Below are 24,597 nucleotides of genomic sequence, written 5' to 3'. Positions count from 1 at the left end.
TATGCTAATAAATGATTACGCATAACAATCACAAATATATTAATTATTAACTGTAACCAGTAACTCACATGTAATAAAGTAGTTTAAAGTTGTGAATAAATAATATTTTACACTTCTATGTTAGTTTTTTTTAATCCATTTAAAACAGATGACTTTACAATTGAATACAACTTCTTTAACTCTTAAAATATTTTTATATTACCACAAATTATCGTTTATTTCATAGTTCTTGCATTTAACACATACAAATTTGAACAATATGTGACAAATGGCTACATGACATGGTTAAGCTTGTGGTTCTGTTATTATAGGACTATGGGCATTCTGTATCTTCATTTTATGTGTTTGACCAATAGTATAATTTTGTTGGATATTTTCATAAACGATAATTTTATTCTGATATTTAGACTCATTAACTAGGAAATATATATATTCAGTAACAGACTAATATCACTAAGGCCCCTGTTTTATTATAGTTTTTCCACTATAGCTATATTCACACACAGGAATACGTTACTAAAAAATAACAAATATCGTATAATACTAATATTTTTTACATTTTACATATGTTTTTAAGGCTTGTTATTTTAGCTAAAATATTTTCACACAGTAATACATTATACCTTTCCTCCATATGGTTATACCAAGGAAGTTGATTAAATTAATGTTTTACATTACATTATGTTTTAACATTACATTCCACGCTTTTAATGTTAGATAGTCTATGTTGAATGAACCTTTGTATAATATTTAGTAATGTATTAACTACAGATATGTTATGCGTGTGTTGTAGCTTAATCTACTTCTTCCACAGTTGGGCCAGTGTTCGATTTCTGTGCCCCATCTGATCCTGCTGCTGCGCCACCGTGAAGTTTAGTCATAATCGGTGAGCAGACGTTTTGAAGCTCCTTCAATTTGTAGTCAAACTCATCCTTTGAGGCCAGGTTGTTACTATCCAACCACTCAATCGTATCTTTCACCGCATTTTCAATCGTGTTTTTGTCAGCGCTGTTGATTTTATTGGCTACAGCAGGATCTTCTATTGTGGATTTGATATTGTACACATAACCTTCCAGGTTGTTCTTGGCTTGAATCCTCTCCCGTTGAGCTTCATCTTCAGCTTTGAATGTCTCTGCTTCATTTACCATTCGTTCGATGTCTGCCTTTGATAACCTTCCTTTATCGTTGGTAATAGTGACTCTATTTTCCTTCCCTGTTCCAGTGTCTTTTGCAGATACATTCATGATACCGTTGGCATCAATATCAAATGTTACCTCAATCTTTGGAACCCCTCTTGGCGCAGGAGCAATTCCAGATAAATCGAATGTACCGAGGCGATTATTGTCTTTTGTCATTGCTCTTTCTCCTTCGTATACCTGAATAGAAACTGCAGGTTGGTTATCGGAATACGTCGAAAATACTTCAGACGCTTTAGTTGGTATTCGAGCGTTTCTTTTGATTAAGACGGACATTACACCTCCAGCTGTTTCTATGCCGAGTGATAGAGGAGCCACGTCGACCAAAAGTACATCTTTTACTGCTTCATTGTCAACTCCAGATAAAATTGCTGCCTGCACCGCTGCTCCATAAGCAACCGCTTCATCTGGATTTATCGATTTATTTAAGTTTTTCCCATTCAGAAAATCTTGGAGAAGCTTCTGTATTTTGGGTATTCTTGTAGAGCCACCAACCAACACAACTTCATCAATGCTTCCTTTGTCCAATTTCGCATCATTCATCGCCTTTTCAACAGGTTCTAAACATTTTCTGAACAGATCTGAGCAAAGCTCTTCGAACCTCGCTCTGGTTATAGAGGTATAGAAATCTATACCTTCATAAAGTGAGTCAACTTCAATGCTAGCTTGTGTACTGCTTGAAAGTGTTCGTTTTGCTCTTTCTGCAGCTGTTCTCAGTCTGCGGATTGCTCTAGGGTTTGTCGCCATATCTTTTTTGTATTTTCTCTTGAACTCGGATGCCAAATGATTTACCAGTCTGTTATCAAAATCTTCACCTCCGAGGTGAGTGTCACCAGCAGTAGAACGTACTTCAAATACTCCACCATCTATTGTTAGGATAGAAACATCAAACGTTCCTCCTCCCAAATCGAAGATCAGTATGTTCTTTTCTCCGTCAAGCTTTTTATCCAGACCGTAGGCTAGGGCAGCAGCCGTGGGCTCGTTGATGATCCTCAGAACGTTAATACCAGCTATGACGCCTGCATCTTTCGTAGCTTGTCTCTGAGAGTCATTGAAATAAGCCGGTACGGTGACAACAGCGTCAGTGACTTTACTGCCTAAGTACGCCTCTGCAGTTTCTTTCATTTTCGTCAGGACCATAGAGCTGATTTCTTCCGGGGTAAATGTCTTTTCTTCTCCAGCGTACGTCAGTTGGATCTTTGGTTTTGACCCAGCGTTTATGACCGTGAACGGCCAGTGTTTTTTATCATCCTGTACAGAAGCGTCATTAAATCGTCTTCCAATCAACCGCTTTGCGTCGAACACTGTGTTTTTTGGGTTCCTGTTAAACAAACGTGTTTTTGTGTTAAATATTATTTTTATTTATCATATATATATTTAAATATAAAAGAAATACAAATTTAAAAGTTAACGCAAATGTTTACTGGAGATTCCATGTAATAGATACAATCCTATGCACTCGTTCATCTATAAATTTATTACCTCCATTTCAATTCATTTCATCACGGTGTCAGATTGCATAGCAAAAATATTTTCAGCAATATGAATACTGCTTGGAATTTTAGTGGTATGGCTCTAACTGAGTCATATTTGATCCATATAGGCCAGCAATTTGAATAATCTATTTACTATGGGCATCGGACCTATAAATTCCATGCCACGGGCGTAACAGCTATTCATTTTCAGCTATATATTTTATATATTGCAATGGGTATGCTATACGTGTTTTTAATAATTGATATTAAAGTGTGAATAGCCACCGCTCTTCTCGTCCCATCTTCCTATTTGTCATCAAAAGTAACATTTTTACACGAAAATTAACATTTGATCAATTAATTGTTTCAAAGTCAAATCAGACATTTAATGGATTGCTTCATCGATTACTACTCCAGAGGTAATATCGATTATTTACTAAAGTAAATCTCGAAAATAGGTCTGCTATAGTATATGCCCAGGCCTGATAGTGTATAAGCTTTAGTGCTGGAATATACAGTAACTTATATTATATATGCTAAGTACATTTAAATAAATTAAAACAACTTACATTGCAACTTGATTTTTCGCAGCATCTCCTATCAACCTTTCGGTGTCTGTAAATGCAACATAGCTTGGTGTTGTTCGGTTACCCTGGTCATTTGCGATTATTTCAACCTTCCCGTTCTCAAACACACCAACACATGAATATGTTGTTCCCAAGTCGATTCCAATCGCTTTACTTGTCATTTTGCAGTTTTTGTCTTTTCCTTCAGTCTTCTGTGAATTTCTTCAGTTTGATTTTGAATTGATATTCTTCATCGCAGTGGATCGTTTATATATACATCGATTCATGTATAGATAGTTGGTGAATATTCTCGATCTCGATGACGTCACATATCTGGACTGTTCCATTTTTCACTAGAACATTCTTCCCTACTGCGCGTTATATTATACTATACGATCTTAATACTACTACTACTACTGCGGCTTATTATTAACCTATTCTGTTTTTGTATCATTACTGAATAACCTATTATTTTCTCGAATGCACTGGAAAATTCGTCATAGTATTCTTCTTCGATGTATTACTAAAGGGATATTAATATTATGCTATTTATTTAGTATTCTACTAAATTTGAATTTCACATTTGAATTGAATAGGGCCAATTAAATCATTAGTAGGCCCTACTGTATATATTTAAAACAAAATTTAACCAATACTTTTTTGGAACTTAGTTTGATACAGTAAGTAAGGATATGGTATTAATGATTTTGACTAAATGTATTTTTTAACAATTATTATTAATCAAGGAAGTATCTTCAAAAATTACTTTTAGGCTAAAGATAGTTTTCCTAGCGACCCGACCCCATGCATAGACGTGAATTGACAACTGAAAAATTCCCACTCTCAAAATAAAAATAAATAAAATATAAAAAGACATTCTTGAACATACGGTATGCCACAGTGGCCTAAGTCATAATTGTCTGTGGTACTGCGGTAAGCCTATTTACAATACTTCACTTTAGGTTGTCATCATACTTCTATACTTATATGGATGACTTGTTTCTATGAATAGTCTACCCTTTAATACAATAATCGTATTTACAACCGCATTGACACGACTTGGTTGAGATTCACGTCTCGGGTAAGGTATTTCAATATTATTTTAGGGTATATGTCTGATATCAACATTCTACATACTATACTAATACTGTACTTTATGTATGCGGTATTTATTGTAGTAATTGTAGGCCGGTCATGGTCTATTGGTATCATGTTATGGTATATTACTAGTCGGTTAACTTCCTACAAAAGCTAACAATTTTAAAATTGTAAGTTATTATAATTTTCTCGTTGAATGGTGTTGTCAACTTCTACACTATCGACAGTGACAGTTTGCGAACCGTATTAAACTTTTTGTACACAGGATCGTTAAATTATTCGTAGGCAATTTTGTTTGATATTGGCTACTTAGGCTATACGTTTAAACGCTGTATTTTTCAATGTTATTGAAACTGCTTTTAATCCTGGCATTGAGCTTGGTCGGTCACGCTTGATTTTTGACGTCATACTTTTGTTAAATTCTATAATCTAAATCCAATTATTGGAAAATCCGTAAGATATTTGTCATTCCATTATTTCTAAAAAATTGTCGAACTTCCGCGATCATATTATTATAACCGATATTTTTTTCATCAAAATCAACCTCATAATATTAGGCCTACCAAGTTATCGGGTCTTATGTTATTTATTCATAACGTATTATACTTTATTATTTAGGTTAAGATGGTCGATTTTTGTGATTTACTGGGTGCTTTCTCCCAAGAGCAAACACTCAAGAACTTCAAACAGGTTGTCAGCAATGGAATTGCATCAATTTGGAAAGAAAATCTATTGACTGACGTTGTAATTAGGACCAGAGATGGGGAAGAGTTCCCGTGCCATCGACTTTTATTAGCTTCAACAAGTTGTTATTTCCGAGCCATGTTTATCAGCGATTATCAGGAATCGTTGAATGGTGTTGTCAACTTCTACACTATCGACAGTGACAGTTTGCGAACCGTATTAAACTTTTTGTACACAGGATCGTTGACCATTTCAAACGAAACTATTTTCAAATTGTTGGAAACTGCAGATTTCTTACAAATTCAGTCTATTATCGATTTATGTGTTTCCGAATTGAAGAAACACATTAGCAAGGAAACGTGTGTACCTCTATTAATGTTTTCACTTCGTAGCAATAGTTTCAGTGATCTAAAAGAATTTGCGTTGAAAACATTGTTGAACAATTTCAAAGACTTCGTCAACACAAGCTCGTTTCCTCTACTTCCAAAGGAAATCATCTTTGAAATATTACGCAGCAGTAAATTGAGGGTAAATTCTGAAAGGCTGGTCTTTGATGCCATTTTATCTTGGACTTACAGCGATTCAAAACGTTTAGTTGACATCTGCGAGTTCTTGGATCTAGTGCAATTCGATAAAATTACTCTGAAATGTATTGAGGATATTATAATTCCTCAAGTAAAGAAACTTGAATCTGACTCAGGTATTAATTTTTCTCAGGCTGGAACAATGGAGCGGATTTTAAATGCTCAGATGTCGTTAAAGACACACACGTTTACAAAGAATCGTTTGAGTACTGCTGCCCGGTTGAGGCGTGAAAACGTTCTAGTCTTTGTGAATACATCTGGAGACTCAGCAACTGCTTTTAAAATTGATTTCATGAATCACTATAAAGATGACTCACTCGGTACTATTGACACAATTGGTACATGTTCTCTGGATATATGTGCGTGTCGAAATAGACCGATTGTACTAGACGATTACTTAATGATGCACTCAAGAGGATGCCTGGTAAAGTACCGGTATAACTTAAAAACGAAACACCAAATGGAAACAATTCGAAGACCTCCTGGTGTGCAACAAAAGCGGAAGTACCTTCACAGTCCTAACGCGCTATCAAGGACCACCAGAGGAAGTTCATGTGTTGAGCTCAATGGCCTAATTTATTGTGTTGGTGGTCAAAGAGGTTTCATGAACCAATGTCTCGGTTACGATCCTAATGGTGATGAATGGAATGTTTGTGAAGGATTCAATCACCCGTCAACAAATCCTTCTCTTGTCAGTGGTAAAAACGCATTTTATATTATTCGACAAAAAGACGCAGGGTCTGATGATAGATACCGTCAGACGGATGTAACACTTATAGGGTACTCGCCTGTAAATGAGAAAATGCTTCCACACATATCATTTACTATTGAAGGGGACCCGGATTCATCAAGAAAACTGACAATACACGAACACACTGTATATGTAGGACATGATGGAAACATAACCAAATTTGACACCGCTTCAAAAGAACACCAAACCGTGCAATTCAATGGTGAGGTTTTGTTCATTTCTCCTCAAGTGTGTGAAGAGAGAGTATACGCGGTAATAGTGAAGAATAGAATGGAACCTGTCCTGGAATTGTTCGTTGAAGATCCTGAGCATAATATGACGTGGACCCGTTTGTTACAAAAGCCTCTTCCTTCATTTCACACTGGAATCAGCGTTACTGCTTCTTCATCTCAATAAAACCATGAAAGAGTGAAATTACAATTAAATTTCACTTTTCCCTGATTATAATACTAATTACACATTGCCTCATGCGGACCATACACCCTTTTTCCTTCGTGGACATCCGAAAAAGAATGTATTCAAATTTCATTCAATAAATACAACATGCAATATATATATATAATTCAACATATATATATATATATATATATATATATATATATATATATATATATATAAATCCAAAGGCAAATTACTGAAAAAAATGACAATGCTGTGGGTATCAGTGGCTGGATCTCAATGGAGATACAAAAATAAAAAGCGAAAAGCTAAATCAAAACGATAAAGTAAACAGCCAGAAAAGTTAGCAGAGCTTTCGGGCAACACTAGCCCTTCACTAGACCACAGAGCCATGTATGGTATTATCACAGATTTTCACCCACCAGATAGTATCATATAGTGGTATGATACTCGCCCTGTAAGCGAGAGGTTGCAGGTTCGAATCCAGCCAGAGACATTTTTTCATACAACTAAAAAATACGGAACTTTCGCCAATGAGCTATGCTCGACGCGATTATGAGATCATGTTCCGAATGTGAGCACTGTTTCTATAATTTACGGTATGATTTATGTATGATTTGCGCAGTGCTACGCAACATCATTGATTTACATATACACAATATTATTTAAAAAACCGTTGCGAATTAAAGTTGGAATTTGTTCTGACTTGTTGGGCCTCCACTGATTGTGAGGGCGTTTGTTGTATGAGAGAATGTATCTGGTGGGTGAAAATCTGTGATAATACCATACATGGCTCTGTGGTCTAGTGGTATGATACTCGCCCTGTAAGCGAGAGGTTGCAGGTTCGAATCCAGCCAGAGACATTTTTTCATACAACTAAAAAATACGGAACTTTCGCCAATGAGCTATCCTCGACGCGATTATGAGATCATGTTCCGAATGTGAGCACTGTTTCTATAATTTACGGTATGATATATATATATATATATATATATATATATATATATATAATATATATATAGTGTTAGTTAAGTAATGAAAACTATGATGATCTTACCTCCTGAAAATCCATAGCCATCTCGCACTCTCCATGCAACACAAGCACCGTCATTTAATTCATATTTGTCACAGATCGGGTGTGCCATGAAATTCTCATGCAATTATTATTCTGTATATAAGAAACTTTTATATTTTGTTAAAGTATAAAATGAATAAAGTTATAATTAACATACAAAGTACCTATACTAGTAACATTTCATTTCACATTAAGTCATTAAGTTTCTTTCAACAACAAGCTTTTACAAATAAACTAGTGAGGCTGCTTTTTAAAATTGTAATGTCATCAAATTATTTATGCATTATAATCTCACGAAAAATTTACAAAATACCGATGGTTTACTCTGTACGTCTAGTTTAGCGAGCCATGCGTATAAAAAGTACAGTACTATAAATAATACAACTATTGCTTCTTGTCGCGCTTTTCTTTAAAACATTGGCCGTGAGCATTCCAACAAAAAAACGTGAATCAACAAAATATATAGAAGACGTACCGGTGCGGTCAATTCTTCAAAAAACATGGTAATGTATCACTTAAATATGTCTGCAGACTTTAGCTGTTAAATAATGATAATATAAATAAATTATATCTATTAGGGAATCGTCTCCTCCAGTGTAACTAAGCTAGGCCTAATCCGAAAAGCTAGGCCTAGCCTGGTCGCCTACTACTATTACTACAACAAGATCAATCAGTGTTGAAATTGAACATCTCCGGGCCGAGTGAGGGACGTGTGGTTGAAGCGCAAAATCTGTACTTTGGCCTAGCTACTAGTCTACTCTACACTCCCTAAAGCCTACCTGTAATTAACATTACTAGAAAGATCACAGCAGTAGTAATTAATTTTCTATTTAATTACTTAATTTTTTCAATATTTTTCATTTTCAGCTACATAATACTAAATTAAATAGCAATAAATACCAATAATAGGCAATAGGCCTAGCTAGGCCTAAGCTATGTATGTTACATGTAGGCCAAAGCCCTAGAAAAGATCTATTAGTATAAGTATACTAATTATACTGTATATGATTAATTATACACCAAACAATCAATTATTTAGCTGGCCTAGCCTAGTACTAGAACTATTTCATTTAATTTGTATACAGTAAAGTTGATTATTTTTTATACATTTCATTTAATAACAGTTTAGAAATCAGTATGATAACGATGTAACAGTATGGAGTCCACAAGGACGCATACACCAGATTGAATATGCAATGGAAGCAGTGAAACAAGGCTCTGCTACAGTTGGTCTCAAATCCAAGACACATGCAGTTGTAGTTGCTTTAAAAGTAAGTCGTGTCTTAATCTATGCTTATGTCGAGAGACCTAATCTATTTTCGATATATGGTCACCCATGAAACTTGATATACCTTAAAGTACAGATTATTAATATCGTTTATTTTCTTCACTCTCTAACTTTGCTTGTTGACACCCACTATGGTTCTTTAAACCCTGTTAGCATAGTACTGTATGGCAAGTAAAAAACACTTTTTACACCAAACTAAATCATAGTTTGTATTTTGTTTTTTTGCAGAGAGCTTCATCAGAATTATCTGCTCATCAAAAAAAGATTATTCCAATTGATGATCATGTCGGAGTGTCAATCGCAGGGCTTACTTCAGATGCTAGACTTTTAAGGTAAACAAATAGAAATTTTAATATTATTCTGTTGAGTTGTGATTTGTTTGTATCAATAAATTATTTATATTGCGGCAATACTAACTAGAACCTGCCTTCAGGAATGTATTTATTGTACCCCATTTCATGGTGGTTATGTTCAGAACATACTAATTATCTGTGTGATTTTTTACAGCAAATTCATGAGAGCAGAATGTATGAACTCAAGATATGCATATAACTCAGCCTTGCCTCTTTCAAGACTCATCAGTGCTGTTGGCAATAGTATCCTTCGACCATTTCAAAAACATTTCTTGTACTTTGCCAAAATTGTACATAAAATCATTTCTATATTACTACTAGTACACTACAAAAATGTATGCATATAATAATTTCAGTTTGTTTTAGTTACTATAGTTACTAAACTAAATTGCCTATTGTATGTACCATTCCTTATATTACTTGATTTAGAGTCACAAGTGAATACGCAGCGAGATGGACGTCGACCGTTTGGTGTTGGGTTACTTGTTGCTGGTTATGATGTATGTGTATTTCATTTTGCTTTCATTTAATATTATTACTGTAATTACACATTATTATTTTTATCTATAATGTAAATAATTCAACCAGACAATGTCTATTTTTGGAGGGTTAACTATAATATAAAAAAAATAGCAATTAAAGCATCCTTTATAAAGTACAGTGTTAACAATTATGGTGGATTGATATTGAGTGAATGATTTCCCGTCTTTAGGAAACTGGTCCCCATATTTATCAAACATGTCCATCATCCAACCACTATGACTGCAAAGCAATGGCAATTGGAGCACGTTCTCAATCAGCAAGAACGTATCTAGAAAAGTATCTCAATCAATTTTCAGACAGTAAGTATTAAAATTTATGTGAACTGGCAAAATGCTGATATAAAATTAACTGGTAATAATAATATCCTGGATTTATATAGCACCTAATGTTCTGAAACCTTGTATATCAGGTTGTCGTATTTCTTATACTATTGTATATTAATTATATGCCGGGTCAATTAAAGTTGACTAGCTAAGAGTTCAGATCTTTGCAGGTAAGCATATACCACCAAGCTACCTGGCTGCTAAACATGTTTTTTTTAATTGTTTTTAAGGTACACTTGAAGAGCTTGTAAAGCATGGGCTTACTGCATTGAGAGATACTTTACCAAATGAAAGTGAGCTTACAACAAAGGTATGTAGACAGTTCTGGTCATCTGTGCACCATTCTAGTAAATCTTCCTTTGTGCCAGAATATTTTAATATACCTTATTTAACGGCATAAATACCAATGCCTAGGATAGAATCTTATTTCATATCTTACTCACTCTGTATTTGTTTATCATGTTTTTGTTTATAGAACTGTTCTGTTGCGATTGTGGGTAAAGATCAGAAGTTTACAGTTTATGAAGATGATGATGTAGCAAACTTTGTATCCTTTATAATTGTGTGCAATTTTTCAACATACCTTTTGAGCTTTATTTCATTATTAGGAATCATTGACACTGTTTTATCAAATTGTATTTATTTTGCTTAACCATAATGCTAAAGTTGGCCGGAATCGAAAGTAAACCATCTCGAACCAAGAAAGATGAAAGTTCAATGGAAGCTGAGACTGCACCGGCGGCAGAAGGGGAATCTACTCCCAAACCAGAGGGAGAGCAACCAATGGAACACTAATATGTTTATAAATTCTCGCTTTTAAATCTGTATAAGTAAATATTTGTCATAAAAACAGACAATATTGAAAGCAAGTTATGTTGCAATATCTTAGCATCACTTTAATTGTAACGTTAAAGCAAAAGGTATTTCAAATGATGCTCTGTAGATTATTGGCCCATTTCTTTGTTTATTGTTACAGTTAGTCTATCATAGCAAAACCAAGATATAACTTTTGAATATCTGACTCGAGCTTGTGTCTGTTACTATTAATAACAATTTCTTCAATATTTATGGATGTTATGAATTTATTTTTTGACACAAAATATTGATAATTTAAGTGATCAAACAAGGAGCACACCTATCCTATATTTTTGTTAAATTTTTTTTTTGTAAACACAATTACCCTTTTGTAAATGGAGCATGCAGAAAATAATAAATACAGTATAAAACCATATTGATAGAATCTGTGTAATTGCCTACTACTCTGTGTACAGATATTTCTAGTGCATTTGTGATATACATGATTAGATTATATAGGTTGTTTTGAGAGTGATTTATCTTTTGATAAGTTATTTAATGGTATATGCCAGGACAGTATTACCAAGGAAAAGTGAAATTTAAAAAAATAAGAAAAAAAATACCCGCATTTGGTGGGAGGGAGGTGGGTAATTGGAAGAGCAGCTGTAACAAACTATAGAGGGCTACTACAAAATGGCTACCACTCTACAACAACAGCAAACAAATCCATCACATTTGCTCCCTTTGGGTATGTATAACAAATAAAATGTAATATGTAATGTATCCTTCCACAATATATGACCATTCCAATGGCTAAAATGTAAGTAAGCAACGTGTATTTTTTATTAGAAACAAGGACGGTGCTAGGCTACTACTCGTATCACAAACAGCATGTCACTATACGGTCATTTCTCACTTCTGGCCGTGTACGACCTTCCATAATCTATACAGTGACTGGGCCTAGCTGTCATACGCCCGGTAGGCTTATATAATATAAAATGATATCAAGTACATGTTATTAACATGATGTAGGCCTAGTGGTATATTTAACTTAAGCCTAATAATATATATTTTTCTTTTCAGAAACAAGTTTAAAATCAATTAAAATATTGATATTGTTAATGTCAAACTTTTCATTTTGTCATAACGCGTTCAACGCCACCACAACGCGTTCAACGCCACCACAACGCGTTCAACGCAACCACAACGCGTTCAACGCAACCACAACGCGTTCAACGCAACCACAACGCGTTCAACGCAACCACAACGTGTTGAACATTAAAAATGTATCAAACTTGTCCAAATTAAATATCACAATCAAGCCTGATCATTTTATATCATGAAATCCTACCTGCCCCCACTGGGCATTGATTAATATGACACAAGTCTATCGTTTTTTCCTTGTAGCGAATAAAAATCAATTTACTTTTATAATAGTTGACTTGAAGCTGGTTATTTAATTTATTCGGTATATTGCCTTTCTCTTTACAGTTCTGTATTCATTCAAAAACTATACCTAGGCCTACTGTAGTATTTGTATATAAATTAGTAATAATTTACCCTTTTTTTGCCATTTCTCACACAGAGCTTGTAGACAAATGCATAGGTTCAAGAATTCATATTATTATGAAAAGTGATAAAGAGATTGTTGGAACACTGCTTGGCTTTGATGACTTTGTCAGTATCCTTATAATACATAGATATAAAAGTGACATTTTACATCTAAGAATTTGATGTTTTTTTAGTAAATTCATATTCCACCGCCGACACTGCACTGATTCCTTTAGGCAAGTATAGTGATGATTAGTTGGCAAGATGCTTGGATGTATAATGATTCATGCTTAAGTTTAATTTTCCATGAAAATAGAGAGGAACATAACAAGTATTACTTGGCATTCATTTTCAGTACATGAGTATTCAAATATAAAGTGCATTTTAAAATATTATGTTGAATTTTCCTCATCAATTTTATCTCAGATATGGTACTTGAAGATGTTGTAGAATTGTAAGTTTAAGTGATATTTAAATTGTTAAAACTGATTAAAACTTCTTTTATATTTTCATATGCATTAAACTGATTTTCCAATTTTTCTAGTGAGAATACTGCAGAAGGTAGACGTGAAACAAAGTTAGATCAGATTCTGTTAAACGGCAACAACATTACAATGGTAAGTTATTGTCTGTATTACAGTATTGTCTTTCAAGAAAAACCATAATACATTTTTGTTTTGTACCCTTTTATACATCTGCAAAAAGTAACATCTTAAAAACAAGTTGTAACCAGGTTCGCGTAGTGTGAAAATTCCCCTGTGAGCACTGTGAAATCTTGGAAGAAAAACACACCAGAAAAAGTCCTGTTCTTTGTTACGAAGATGTCCCCTGTTTGTATTTTTTAGTGTCTCCAACTATATTATTTCTCCCGAAATTTTAAAATGTTCTCGAATATGTGTGTGTGAAAACAGATAATAAATCAGGAGATCAATGCATGTTACAACTTGTTAAAAAACAATTTAATTGTGATACCCAATCACATCCATTTGCATTTTGTGATGACAGATTTAGTAGTTTTTTTGTGTATTTGTTTTATCTAGCTGGTACCTGGAAGTGAAGGCCCAGAATAGAGAATAATTGGCAAACCTCAACTGAAGTATTATCAGCTGTTTGCAACGAACACCAATCAGTTTCTAGTTAAGGAAACTTGTTGTACCCACAAAATAATCAAATAATTATTGAATGGTTAAAATCATGAAGTTAATATTCTAAATTCTCCATCCAGAGCTTGTCATATATGCTTTTCAATATTAGAATACCTATTTTGGTATAAGGGTATCTAAAGAAGTGATTATTGTAAATGGTTTAGTTACTATTGGAATGCTATTTATATTTTGATAAACAACAATTATTAATTTATCTGTTGATTTCATGAAATTTAAGTTAGTCCTAATATAGAAATGTGGGATTTAATAAGTTTGTTTTAATAAAGAGTTTTTTGTAAATTTGTTTTAAAAAGGTGATATTTTCCACATTTTTTTGTCAACAACAAAAAATTGTTGATATAACATGGTTACTATAATTTATCATAATTGACATGTGTTCTGCGAATGTTGCCACAACATATTTTACAGTTGATAATTCGAGAAATGGCCAAACTATTTTTGATATTATAGTAACTGGTTACAATATCATAATTGATATTCGCGTATTCAATCATTTTATTATTTATTTATTACTGTTCTATAGTACAGGAAAATTTTCGAAAAATGACCAAATTTCAACCACTTTATTTTTTTGACATAACTGGTTACTGACTCTATAAGATGGTGATAACGCAATATATGTGAATATATGGCAATATTATTGCATAATAATCAAATTTTAAAAAGGCGATATTTTGGCCATTTAAAAAAAAATCCCTATACTATTATACTGCCCTGTCATGAAAGAACGACTCAACTGACACATTTTTCAAAAATCACCTTTTTAGCTTTTTGGGCTATTTAGGGAATATTCAGATATTCAAAATTTTAACTAGAAATATGAAATTAAAAAATCAAAATACCACTCAATTACAAGTGTGTGTTACTATTGTCACCAAAGACTAACTCAACTACAAATGCCATGAAAGACTCACTCAAATGACATATTAACACCTATTATCATAGGAAACCCATTCAAATGCACAACAATGGTGTTGATTGCACAGCAAGCTGTGTAATGTTGTTGTTTTAAACATAAAATAATTTGGTACTGCCCTACGAATAATTGTCAATAATTATTTTATTCAATACTCACTTACTCACTCACTTGTTTAGTTATTATTAGAGTATTAATTTTATTTCTGGAATATTTAGAATTAAATACCCCGGAGAGAGACTATGTGAACACCGTAATGATATTATTATTGAATATTCTCCCTCTTAAATTAATACTTAAAACTAAAGTAAAAATACAAGAAACATGAAAAACAATTTTCGAAAATTTCCCTGTACAGGAATTTGTTTAAAAAAATGGCCAATTTTCGATCTTTTTATTTTTCGATAAAACTGGTTACTATAGCATAATAAACATGCGCAGAGTCGAATAATGCGTTCTACGCATGTCAATTGTGCTATAGTAACCACTTTTGACATAAATGGTTACTATAGCATAATAAACATGCGCAGAGTCGAATAATGGGTTCTGCACATGTCAATTGTGCTATAGTAACCACTTTTGACATAAATGGTTACTATAGCATAATAAACATGCGCAGAGTCGAATAATGCGTTCTACGCATGTCAATTGTGCTATAGTAACCACTCTTGACATAAATGGTTACTATAGCATAATAAACATGCGCAGAGTCGTTAAATGGGTTCTGCGCATGTCAATTGTGCTATAGTAACCAGTTTTATCGAAAAAAAAAAAGGTCGAAAATTTTCCATTTTTTTGAAAAAATTCCTGTACTATCGAAAAATGGCCGATTTTCGACCCTTTTATATTTTAACGTAAATGGTTACTGTTGCATAATGAACATGCGCTGAGTCGAATAATGGGTTCTGCCCATGTCAATTGTGCTACAGTAACCAGTTTTGACATAAATGGTTACTATAGCATAATAAACATGCGCAGACTCGACTAATGGGTTCTGCGCATGTTAATTATGCTATAGTAACCAGTTTTATCGAAAAAAAAAAGGTCCAAAATTTGCCATTTTTTTGAAAAAATTCCTGTACTGTAGTACAGGGAAATTTTCGAAAAATGGCCGATTTTCGACCCTTTTATATTTTAACGTAAATGGTTACTATTGCATAATAAACATGCGCAGGAGACGAACAATGGGTTCTGCGCATGTCAATTGTGCTATAGTAACCAGTTTTGACATAAATGGTTACTATAGCATAATAAACATGCGCAGAGTCGACTAATGGGTTCTGCGCATGTTAATTATGCAATAGTAACCAGTTTTATCAAAAAAATAAAGAGGTCGAAAATTTGCCATTTTAAAAAAAAAATTCCTTTACTATAGTACAGGGAAATTTTCGAAAAATGGCCGATTTTCAACACTTTTATTTTTTAACGTAAATGGTTACTATTGCATAATAAACATGCGCAGAGTCGAATAATGAGTTCTGCACATGTCAATTGTGCTACAGTAACCACTTTTTACATAAATGGTTACTATAGCATAATAAACATGCGCAGAGTCGAATAATGGGTTCTGCACATGTCAATTGTGCTATAGTAACCACTTTTGACATAAATGGTTACTATAGCATAATAAACATGCGCAGAGTCGAATAATGCGTTTTGCGCATGTCAATTGTGCTATAGTAACCACTTTTGACATAAATGGTTACTATAGCATAATAAACATGCGCAGAGTCGAATAATGCGTTCTACGCATGTCAATTGTGCTATAGTAACCACTCTTGACATAAATGGTTACTATAGCATAATAAACATGCGCAGAGTCGTTAAATGGGTTCTGCGCATGTCAATTGTGCTATAGTAACCAGTTTTATCGGAAAAACAAAATGTCGAAAATTTGCCATTTTTTGGAAAAAATTCCTGTACTATCGAAAAATGGCCGATTTTCGACCCTTTTATATTTTAACGTAAATGGTTACTGTATCATAATAACCATGCGCAGAGTCGAATAATGGGTTCTGCCCATGTCAATTGTGCTACAGTAACCAGTTTTGACATAAATGGTTACTATAGCATAATAAACATGCGCAGACTCGACTAATGGGTTCTGCGCATGTTAATTATGCTATAGTAACCAGTTTTATCCAAAAAAAAAAGGTCCAAAATTTGCCATTTTTTTGAAAAAATTCCTGTACTATAGTACAGGGAAATTTTCGAAAAATGGCCGATTTTCGACCCTTTTATATTTTAACGTAAATGGTTACTATTGCATAATAAACATGCGCAGGAGACGAATAATGGGTTCTGCGCATGTTAATTATGCAATAGTAACCAGTTTTATCGAAAAAATAAAGAGGTCGAAAATTTGCCATTTTAAAAAAAAAATTCCTTTACTATAGTACAGGGAAATTTTCAAAAAATGGCAAATTTTCGACCTTTTTTTTTTTTTAATTATGCTATATGATATAAAAGGGTCGAAAATCGGCCATTTATGTCAAATATGGTTATGATAGCACAATTGACATGCGCAGAACCTATTATTCGACTCTGCGCATGTTTATTATGCAATAGTAACCATTTACGTCATAAAATAAAAGGGTCGAAAATCGGCCATTTTTCGAAAATTTCCCTGTACTATAGTACAGGAATTTTTTTTTAAAAATGGCCAATTTTCGACCTTTTAATTTTTTGATAAAACTGGTTACTATAGCACAGTTAACATGCGCAGAACCCATTAGTCGCCTCTGAGCATGTTTATAATGCTATAGTAACCATTTATGTCAAAACTGGTTACTGTAGCACAATTGACATGCGCAGAACCCATTATTCGTCTCTGCGCATGTATATTATGCAATAGTAACCATTTATGTCAAAAAATAAAAGGGTCGTGAATCGGTCATTTTTCGAAAATTTCCCTGTACTATATAGTACAGGGATTTTTCAAAAAATGGCAAATTTTCGACCTTTTTATTTTTCGATAAAACTGGTTACTATAGCACAATTGACATGCGCAGAACCCATCAGTCGCCTCTGCGCATGTTTATTATGCTAATCAAAATAATATTATCTATACACGTGAAGAGCTAAAACAAGAACACGTTTTGTTGATTATCTCAAAACTTTGCTTTATGCAGTTGAGTCGTTCTTTCATAACGGGGCAGTATAGTACAGGGAAATTTGGTGATAACGCAATATATGTGTATATATGGCAATATTATTGCATAATAATTGAATTTGACAAAGGCAATATTTTGGCCATTTTTAAAAAAATCCCTGTACTATAGTACCAAATTTCGACCCTTTTATTTTTTGACATATCTAGTTACTATGACTCTATAAGATAATAAATATAATATATATAGTCGATGGTGGTTAAATGGTCGATATTTGGCAATTTGTTAAAAAAAATCCCTGTACTTTAATAGTACAGTAAAATTACCCTTTTATATTTTGAAATTTGCCGTGCGTAGAACACATAGTGCATTGTTCTGCGCATGTTACCTCAATGGGCCTACGTGTTTTTAATGGTCGAAATTCAGCCATTTAAAATAGGGACATTTTCGAAACTTTTGCCAAATTTCGACCCTTGCGCAGTATCACATAATGTGTTCTGAGCATGTTACCTATTTTGTCATTTTACACAACACTATAATACATTTATTCACAATTCACAATTACATTTAGGCCTACAATATTTATAGTATACCAAAAGAAGCGAGTGCTTGTCAGTTTGGTAACCTTTTAAATGCATTTAAATGTACGGTAATACATGCCAGACAACAACAATTATGTACAAAAAAACCCCCCAAAAAACATCATGGGTCGCCCAAGACCGGTCAGCACCTCCGGTGGAGCACTGCTGTGTGGAGAAAATGGGGAAGTTCCTCTCTACTTTAATAGTGACGCACATAAGCCCGACCAACACAAATGAGGTAAAAAAGGACATAAGACAAGATGAACCCTGTTTGTTTGTGCCCGGAGGCACTATACCGATCGTGAGCCGATTTTTCGAAAATACTTACAGTACTATAGTACAGGAATGGGCATTTTTTTTAATGGCTACAGTTCGACTTCTTTGTTTTTCGATGAGTCCAAGATTATAATAATTAGTTGACATGTGACATAATAATTTAATTTTTAAAAGTCCATATATGGTTATCTTTTGAATTTATTTCCCCAGTGATATATGGCAAAATATCACTTAATTATCATCAGACTCATAGTAAACAAAAGCATTGGAATTTGGAAAATAAATCCTGTACTATACAGGGCTAAACTAAATTGTGCTGACGATACACTATACTATTAACTAACTGAAGAATGAGCTGGATTAATCAGGAGTACTCTTTTTAAAGAGACTATACTTAAATTGACACATCAGTGATGTGTAATTGAGAACTATTGTTAAGACAATTTCATCCATTGTAAGCGATCGTATTGAAAATTAACTCATGGTCAACGTTTTATTTTTTCTTTTATCCGTATTGATCTACCTTGTCGGTCTTTTTCGGCATTATTCGATATATATAGATTTTATTATGCAGCCTTATGTTCATTGTGTAATTGGTATTCAATATTTTGCCGAGTCAAATTAAGCTGCTTATAGCTAAATAGATCAACGATCAATAAACCTAGGTTTTGGTAATTAATGCTTTTTGTGTGCACCTAATTGAGCATTCTTATATAATTATAATTGGCTTATACACACAATTTACTAAGGTAGTAACATATAGACCTATAATGATACAATCAACATCAACCGTTAACCAACAGCAGACAATGATAGGTTTAGATGAAAGAGAAAAAAAAACATATTGATCGAGGTATTAGATGAATAAAACTCGACCGAATTCCGAGTCTGTTATTCCCTCAAGGCACTAACACGTCACATGCGTATTTCAACTTCCTTCTAACAATTGTGGGATTGTAGGCCTAGGCTAAATGTTGCGTGTGAACACGGTAATGCACATTGACGCGGCACAGCTCGGTTGCTCTCGAAACGGATTATGAACTTAAAGCACTCAGTAACAAACTAAAACATGATTACTCCAACTATTCATTTTAAAGGTAAGATTTTAAAATTAAAACGTTATTTAAGTGAAATATTCTAATATCAAATATTATTTTCGTACACATTTTACCTGGATACTATAAACAAACTATTTTTGCTTTTGATTATTGTTAATACTAGATGATGGTTCTCGAATACACAATAATTTCAGCGTAACAAATCTGGCGATTTCAAATACGTACTGCAGAATTATAATACATTGTGGTTTATAGAAACGAATAAATAGACTCAATGATTTATGTAGTCAACTAAAATTAGCACCCTGGGAATTACTTCTGAAAGAGAAACTTGTCACACAAAATGAGTCCAAATTTTTGAGTTGAACTCATTTAAACAAACCCAATTTGTGTTTTGTATGTAGGGTTGAGGGATGGGGAAGAGAATGGGTAAAAAGAGGAATAATTTTTAAATATATTCTTTATCCATATTTTTTCATGTTTTAAAGGCCTATAAATAATATACCACTAATACAGTAGGATAGAGCATTTGCGATGTAATACTTTGTGTTAAAACTGTCACTGTCATACTGTAGTCGATTGAAATAGTAAAGTACATGTAACGATACACACCACAATGGCGTTTATATTTTTTGTAATTAGTAATTAATATAAACGTTGAGAAGTTTAATGTTTATTTGTATATTAGGCTATGTGTTTATAAATCCAACAGTACCCCCACTCACAGTAATACATTTATTTGTATATGTGTATATATCTAACAGTACATACATTCACAGTAAGAAATTTGCTATTCAATGTCGTATTATCTAATGATAGTCAATAAATTTACCTACTTGTGTTAATAATTATACTGGGAGAGATTAAAATGTTCTATTCATCGCAAATCAATACATTTGTATAAACGTATATTAAATATATAAAAATAGTATTTTTTTTAAAGAAAATCGGCCTGTTTTCAACATTTTGATGCTGTACTCGAGCTGTTAAACCGGTTTTCAGCTACTAAAAACAATCATCGTAGAAGGAGATAGGTAAATGCGAAGCATCCTCGTATTATCGTGTGAGGGTATTTTTCAAGATGGACATCCATAGACAGTGTATACCACTATCGGAAAACATCCTATTTGGGGAAAATCATTGAACCTAAATTCGTTTTTAATTGTCAGTATACTAATTATCTAACTCAATTTAATTAGTAAACAGGGTTACATCAGGTTGTTAAAATCAATACCGAAAGTACGAACCAACTTTATATACCATCGAGTAAACATTCTAGAAGTAACACGCGATTTACCGAATTTTGCCCTTACGTAAATTTATATATAAATCCTCTGTGATGAAATAAAAGGAGAAAAGCAAAGTTCTAAATGTCAATAAATCACACATGGGTTATGCAAACGTAATACGTCGTCATTTAGCGGTTTTTACTAGGTCTAATTCAATTCATTCCACTTGATCGTTCATTTCGAGTATAGCCTATATTGTAGGCCTACTTCCAATAATAATTGAATGCAACCAAGAGATAAAACTAGGGAAGAGTGAAATTACATGGAAAACTCTTACATCAAACTAAATTTACAAATTCGAGCAGTTTTGGAAGTTTTACTTCAATTTAACATGTTTTCAAATATTCATTATTATTATTATTGTTACGTTCTGTTATCATTAAACATAATAAATAAATGAATAAATAAAACACAATCTCATGTTTAATGCATGTTTTGGGAATCCATCTTTGCTGTGGGCCTATCGTATTTGAAATCATGAATAATAGTGTTAATGGAAACATATCAATTAATTGTACAAATAGACCTACTACTGTTGACTTTGAACATTTCTAGACGTCAACTAGGGTGTCTGTCCTAACCTTGACACTAAGTTTTCACTATATAAATATTGTATAGGGATTATTTGAGATTAGTATAGTTATTATTATTGTTACTCTGTTATCATTAAAAATAACAAATAAATAAAACACAATCTCATGTTTAATGCATGTCTGGTCTAGGGATTAAGTCAGTTGGCGCGCGAATGCCCTCCTAGAGCGTGCGTTTTGAAGTCTCAAAAGATGAACTTTCTTTAGCGTACACAAAGGTTAAGTACATTACAAGAAAGAACAAGGAATAAAAAGCGATAACAATTGTGATGCAATAAACCATGAGTAGTAGACTGCACGGAAAATGTATTGTGTAATTCCAATTCAAATTCCAACAAAAAATAGGCCTATAATGCTATAGCTATCGACATTGCCGTAGCAGGAAAACCAGAAATTGATAGATTAGAAATGTTGGATCATAGCTGCTAATTTAAAGTAGGTAATTTCTGCTAATTCATTTCTTACAGAGATTCTACTATTGTTTTCGTCACAGGTAACATGTCTTTGGATATATGTATGCATCAACAGTTCCATTAACATCCCTGTTTTAGCAAAAATAATATTATCATAACATTTCCTGCGCAATAACATATTTGAGACATTCGAATAGTTTATGACTTGCAAATCAATCTTTATATGTTTTAAAGAGTATTCACTAACGCACAAACAGTCAAATTGCAGGTGTAGTTTCATTAGGTCTATATTGAAGTACTGGTTAGAGGCAGCAACATCGATTCAATATTTTACATTTATATATATATATATATATATATATATATATATAAATGTAAAATATTGAATCGATGTTAAACATTAATTTTGCCAGAGACATTCACATATTAACAATTATTTACACTTGAAGCTTTTGTCTTTGTTTTAAATTTCCTGCTTTATAAGCAACCATTCCTGCTTTGTACACCATAGCTTTTGGAGGCGTGCCTTTATAACTATGCCTTTTGTTTGTTAACATCTTTGATTGGCTGATTTGTTTTATTATGTAATTTTGAGACTTATACATGTTATCCTTTGTTACAATTCTTTTCACCTGATGATGGGCTATGCCCGAAACATGTCGTTAAAATAAATCTATATTGAGGCAGTTTTAACTTATTTGATCTTGATTTTTTTCTATATCCTGCCTATGCAGCTCTTTGATTTATATATATATATATATATATATATATATATATATATATATATATATATATATATATATATATATATATATATATATATATATATATATATATATATATATATATATATATATATACAACAATCCATGTTATAGACGTTAATAATCATGCAGTAAATTGAAGATTATTGAGAGAGAATGAATTTTTAAATCTTGCGTTGTTAGTTTACAAGGTTTGAAACTGTCAATGCGTATAATTGTTGTTAAGCCTAAATAAACCACCTGTGCACTAATATTAATGAACCTTTTCTTCAATGATTAATGTACATAGCAATCATGTAGAATGCTAACGTTGTTTTTGCATTATGTTATATTATAATATAGGACCCAGGTACATTGATAATTAATTATTTCTTTCAATATCAATTTTAAAATAATGATGATTTACAATACAAGACATTATAACCATATTGTGTATACTTTTTCAGAAAGAATGACAGGGGAGTCTGAACTTGAAATCAGAAAGGCTAGAGAAAATATGGTATGCTATTTACTTTTTTTTTTAAATAAAAAAAAACGTTTGCAATTGATTAGTAATCCTATTTATACTTAAATATTGAAGGCGCTCCTAGCTAGCAATCCATGACTGTCAGCATATTACGTCATTTACGATGAATACCGGTATTATTTATATAGATTTATTAAAAATAACCTCAACTCAAATATGATAGGCTATTTATTTGGTACGAGACTTAAGAAAGTTAATGATATATCGCAAGACGAATTTCAAACATTTTGACGGATAAAACCCGGGCGTACTAGTATAAAATTGTAGTGATTTTCGAATGTTAACGAATCGAGTATTGTATATTTCCACACCTTTAAAAAGCAAATGCTAAAACAATATAGTGGAATAATAAAAATTAGTATCAACAAGCTGGTATTTAGAGGGACCCACAACAAAGTAATAGGAAATGACTGATCTTAAAATAAGGAAAAATAATAAAATACTGTAGTTATTTTATATTTGTTCATAGGAGATGATAAAGAAAGATCGCCAGTTAATCAGAGTGGAAATAGACAGTATTCAAGAACAATTCGAGCAACTTTGTGCAGATTACTTGCAAGCCTGTGCTTTAGATGAAGAGTGTATGAGAGAACTAAATGATACAATAGTTGATCACAGCATTATTAGTTTCGTCAACCATAATGTCACGTCACGATGTGACGCGTTATCTTATAAAGATGCGACGACTCAACAAAATGAGATATCTGATACGCTTCATGGTGGTCAAGATATACAACACAACGATAAGTCTAAATATGACTATGCGTTGCCGATACACAGAGACACGTCACAAACTAATAGCGGGTCACGCGTTGACGCGTACCTCTTTGCCGAAAGTGATGTATTTGATTGGAGCGATTTCATTTGTAACGAAAACGAGCAGTCAATCCACGAACAAAATGATGCAATACAGAAAACAGAAAATGAAACATGGATGACTAAAAAGGAAATAAAAATAATTAAATGTGAAGATATTAGGCCTACAGTAGTGGATGAAAATTTATATAAAATGTTGACACAAACATTTCAGCAGAAAACTGATACCGTAACAGATTGCAACTCTGATTGCGTGAAATGCTCGGCAAATTCGCATAACATTCTAGCCGAGTCGTTTAGTATGGACGATATGGAGAGACAAATAGATACCTTTTACGTCACGCGTAGCAGTCAAATACCGTGTGATATGGCAACAGGTCCAAATTTTGCAGACGCTACAACACTTTCCAC

The 24,597-nt window shown here is 32.9% G+C and overlaps 4 protein-coding genes and 1 long non-coding RNA gene across 6 annotated transcripts; 4 read left to right on the top strand and 1 right to left on the bottom strand.

The window, feature by feature from the left end:
- Positions 1 to 38: 38 nt before the first annotated feature.
- Positions 39 to 3,602, bottom strand: LOC140040464 (heat shock 70 kDa protein IV-like). The gene is made up of 2 exons (XM_072086433.1): positions 3,241 to 3,602; positions 39 to 2,517 (listed from the first exon to the last, which is right to left on the bottom strand). The coding sequence occupies exons 1-2, from the start codon at positions 3,417 to 3,419 to the stop codon at positions 795 to 797; spliced, it is 1,902 nt and encodes a 633-aa protein (XP_071942534.1). The 5' UTR covers positions 3,420 to 3,602; the 3' UTR covers positions 39 to 794.
- A 332-nt stretch (positions 3,603 to 3,934) lies between these two features.
- On the top strand, positions 3,935 to 6,957 carry LOC140039671 (uncharacterized). 2 transcript variants are annotated; one of them, XM_072085287.1, is made up of 2 exons: positions 3,935 to 4,318; positions 4,954 to 6,956. In XM_072085287.1, the coding sequence occupies exon 2, from the start codon at positions 4,960 to 4,962 to the stop codon at positions 6,748 to 6,750; it is 1,791 nt and encodes a 596-aa protein (XP_071941388.1). In that variant the 5' UTR covers positions 3,935 to 4,318; positions 4,954 to 4,959; the 3' UTR covers positions 6,751 to 6,956. The 2 variants fall into 2 exon arrangements, with proteins under 2 accessions (XP_071941388.1, XP_071941389.1); XM_072085288.1 differs by lacking the exon at positions 3,935 to 4,318 and adding an exon at positions 4,333 to 4,505 and having other exon boundaries at positions 4,954 to 6,957.
- Positions 6,958 to 8,222: 1,265 nt separating this feature from the next.
- Positions 8,223 to 11,564, top strand: LOC140040461 (proteasome subunit alpha type-1-like). Its single transcript, XM_072086428.1, has 9 exons — positions 8,223 to 8,331; positions 8,953 to 9,099; positions 9,345 to 9,448; positions 9,624 to 9,712; positions 9,899 to 9,969; positions 10,182 to 10,311; positions 10,566 to 10,645; positions 10,811 to 10,882; positions 11,002 to 11,564. Exons 1-9 carry the CDS (start codon positions 8,329 to 8,331, stop codon positions 11,128 to 11,130), a joined length of 825 nt encoding a protein of 274 aa, XP_071942529.1. The 5' UTR covers positions 8,223 to 8,328; the 3' UTR covers positions 11,131 to 11,564.
- Positions 11,565 to 11,787: 223 nt separating this feature from the next.
- LOC140040462 (U6 snRNA-associated Sm-like protein LSm5) lies at positions 11,788 to 14,975 on the top strand. The gene is made up of 5 exons (XM_072086429.1): positions 11,788 to 11,878; positions 12,716 to 12,811; positions 13,108 to 13,135; positions 13,226 to 13,298; positions 13,722 to 14,975. Exons 1-5 carry the CDS (start codon positions 11,824 to 11,826, stop codon positions 13,749 to 13,751), a joined length of 282 nt encoding a protein of 93 aa, XP_071942530.1. The 5' UTR covers positions 11,788 to 11,823; the 3' UTR covers positions 13,752 to 14,975.
- Positions 14,976 to 19,715: 4,740 nt separating this feature from the next.
- LOC140039951 (uncharacterized) lies at positions 19,716 to 23,907 on the top strand. Its single transcript, XR_011842675.1, has 3 exons — positions 19,716 to 19,827; positions 23,291 to 23,343; positions 23,840 to 23,907. It is a non-coding gene; the product is annotated as an uncharacterized lncRNA (long non-coding RNA).
- Positions 23,908 to 24,597: the final 690 nt, after the last annotated feature.

This window comes from Antedon mediterranea, chromosome 2 (genome assembly GCF_964355755.1).
Source record: "Antedon mediterranea chromosome 2, ecAntMedi1.1, whole genome shotgun sequence".
NCBI classification, from domain to species: domain Eukaryota; kingdom Metazoa; phylum Echinodermata; class Crinoidea; order Comatulida; family Antedonidae; genus Antedon; species Antedon mediterranea.
This window is presented reverse-complemented; position numbering and strand designations above follow the sequence as displayed.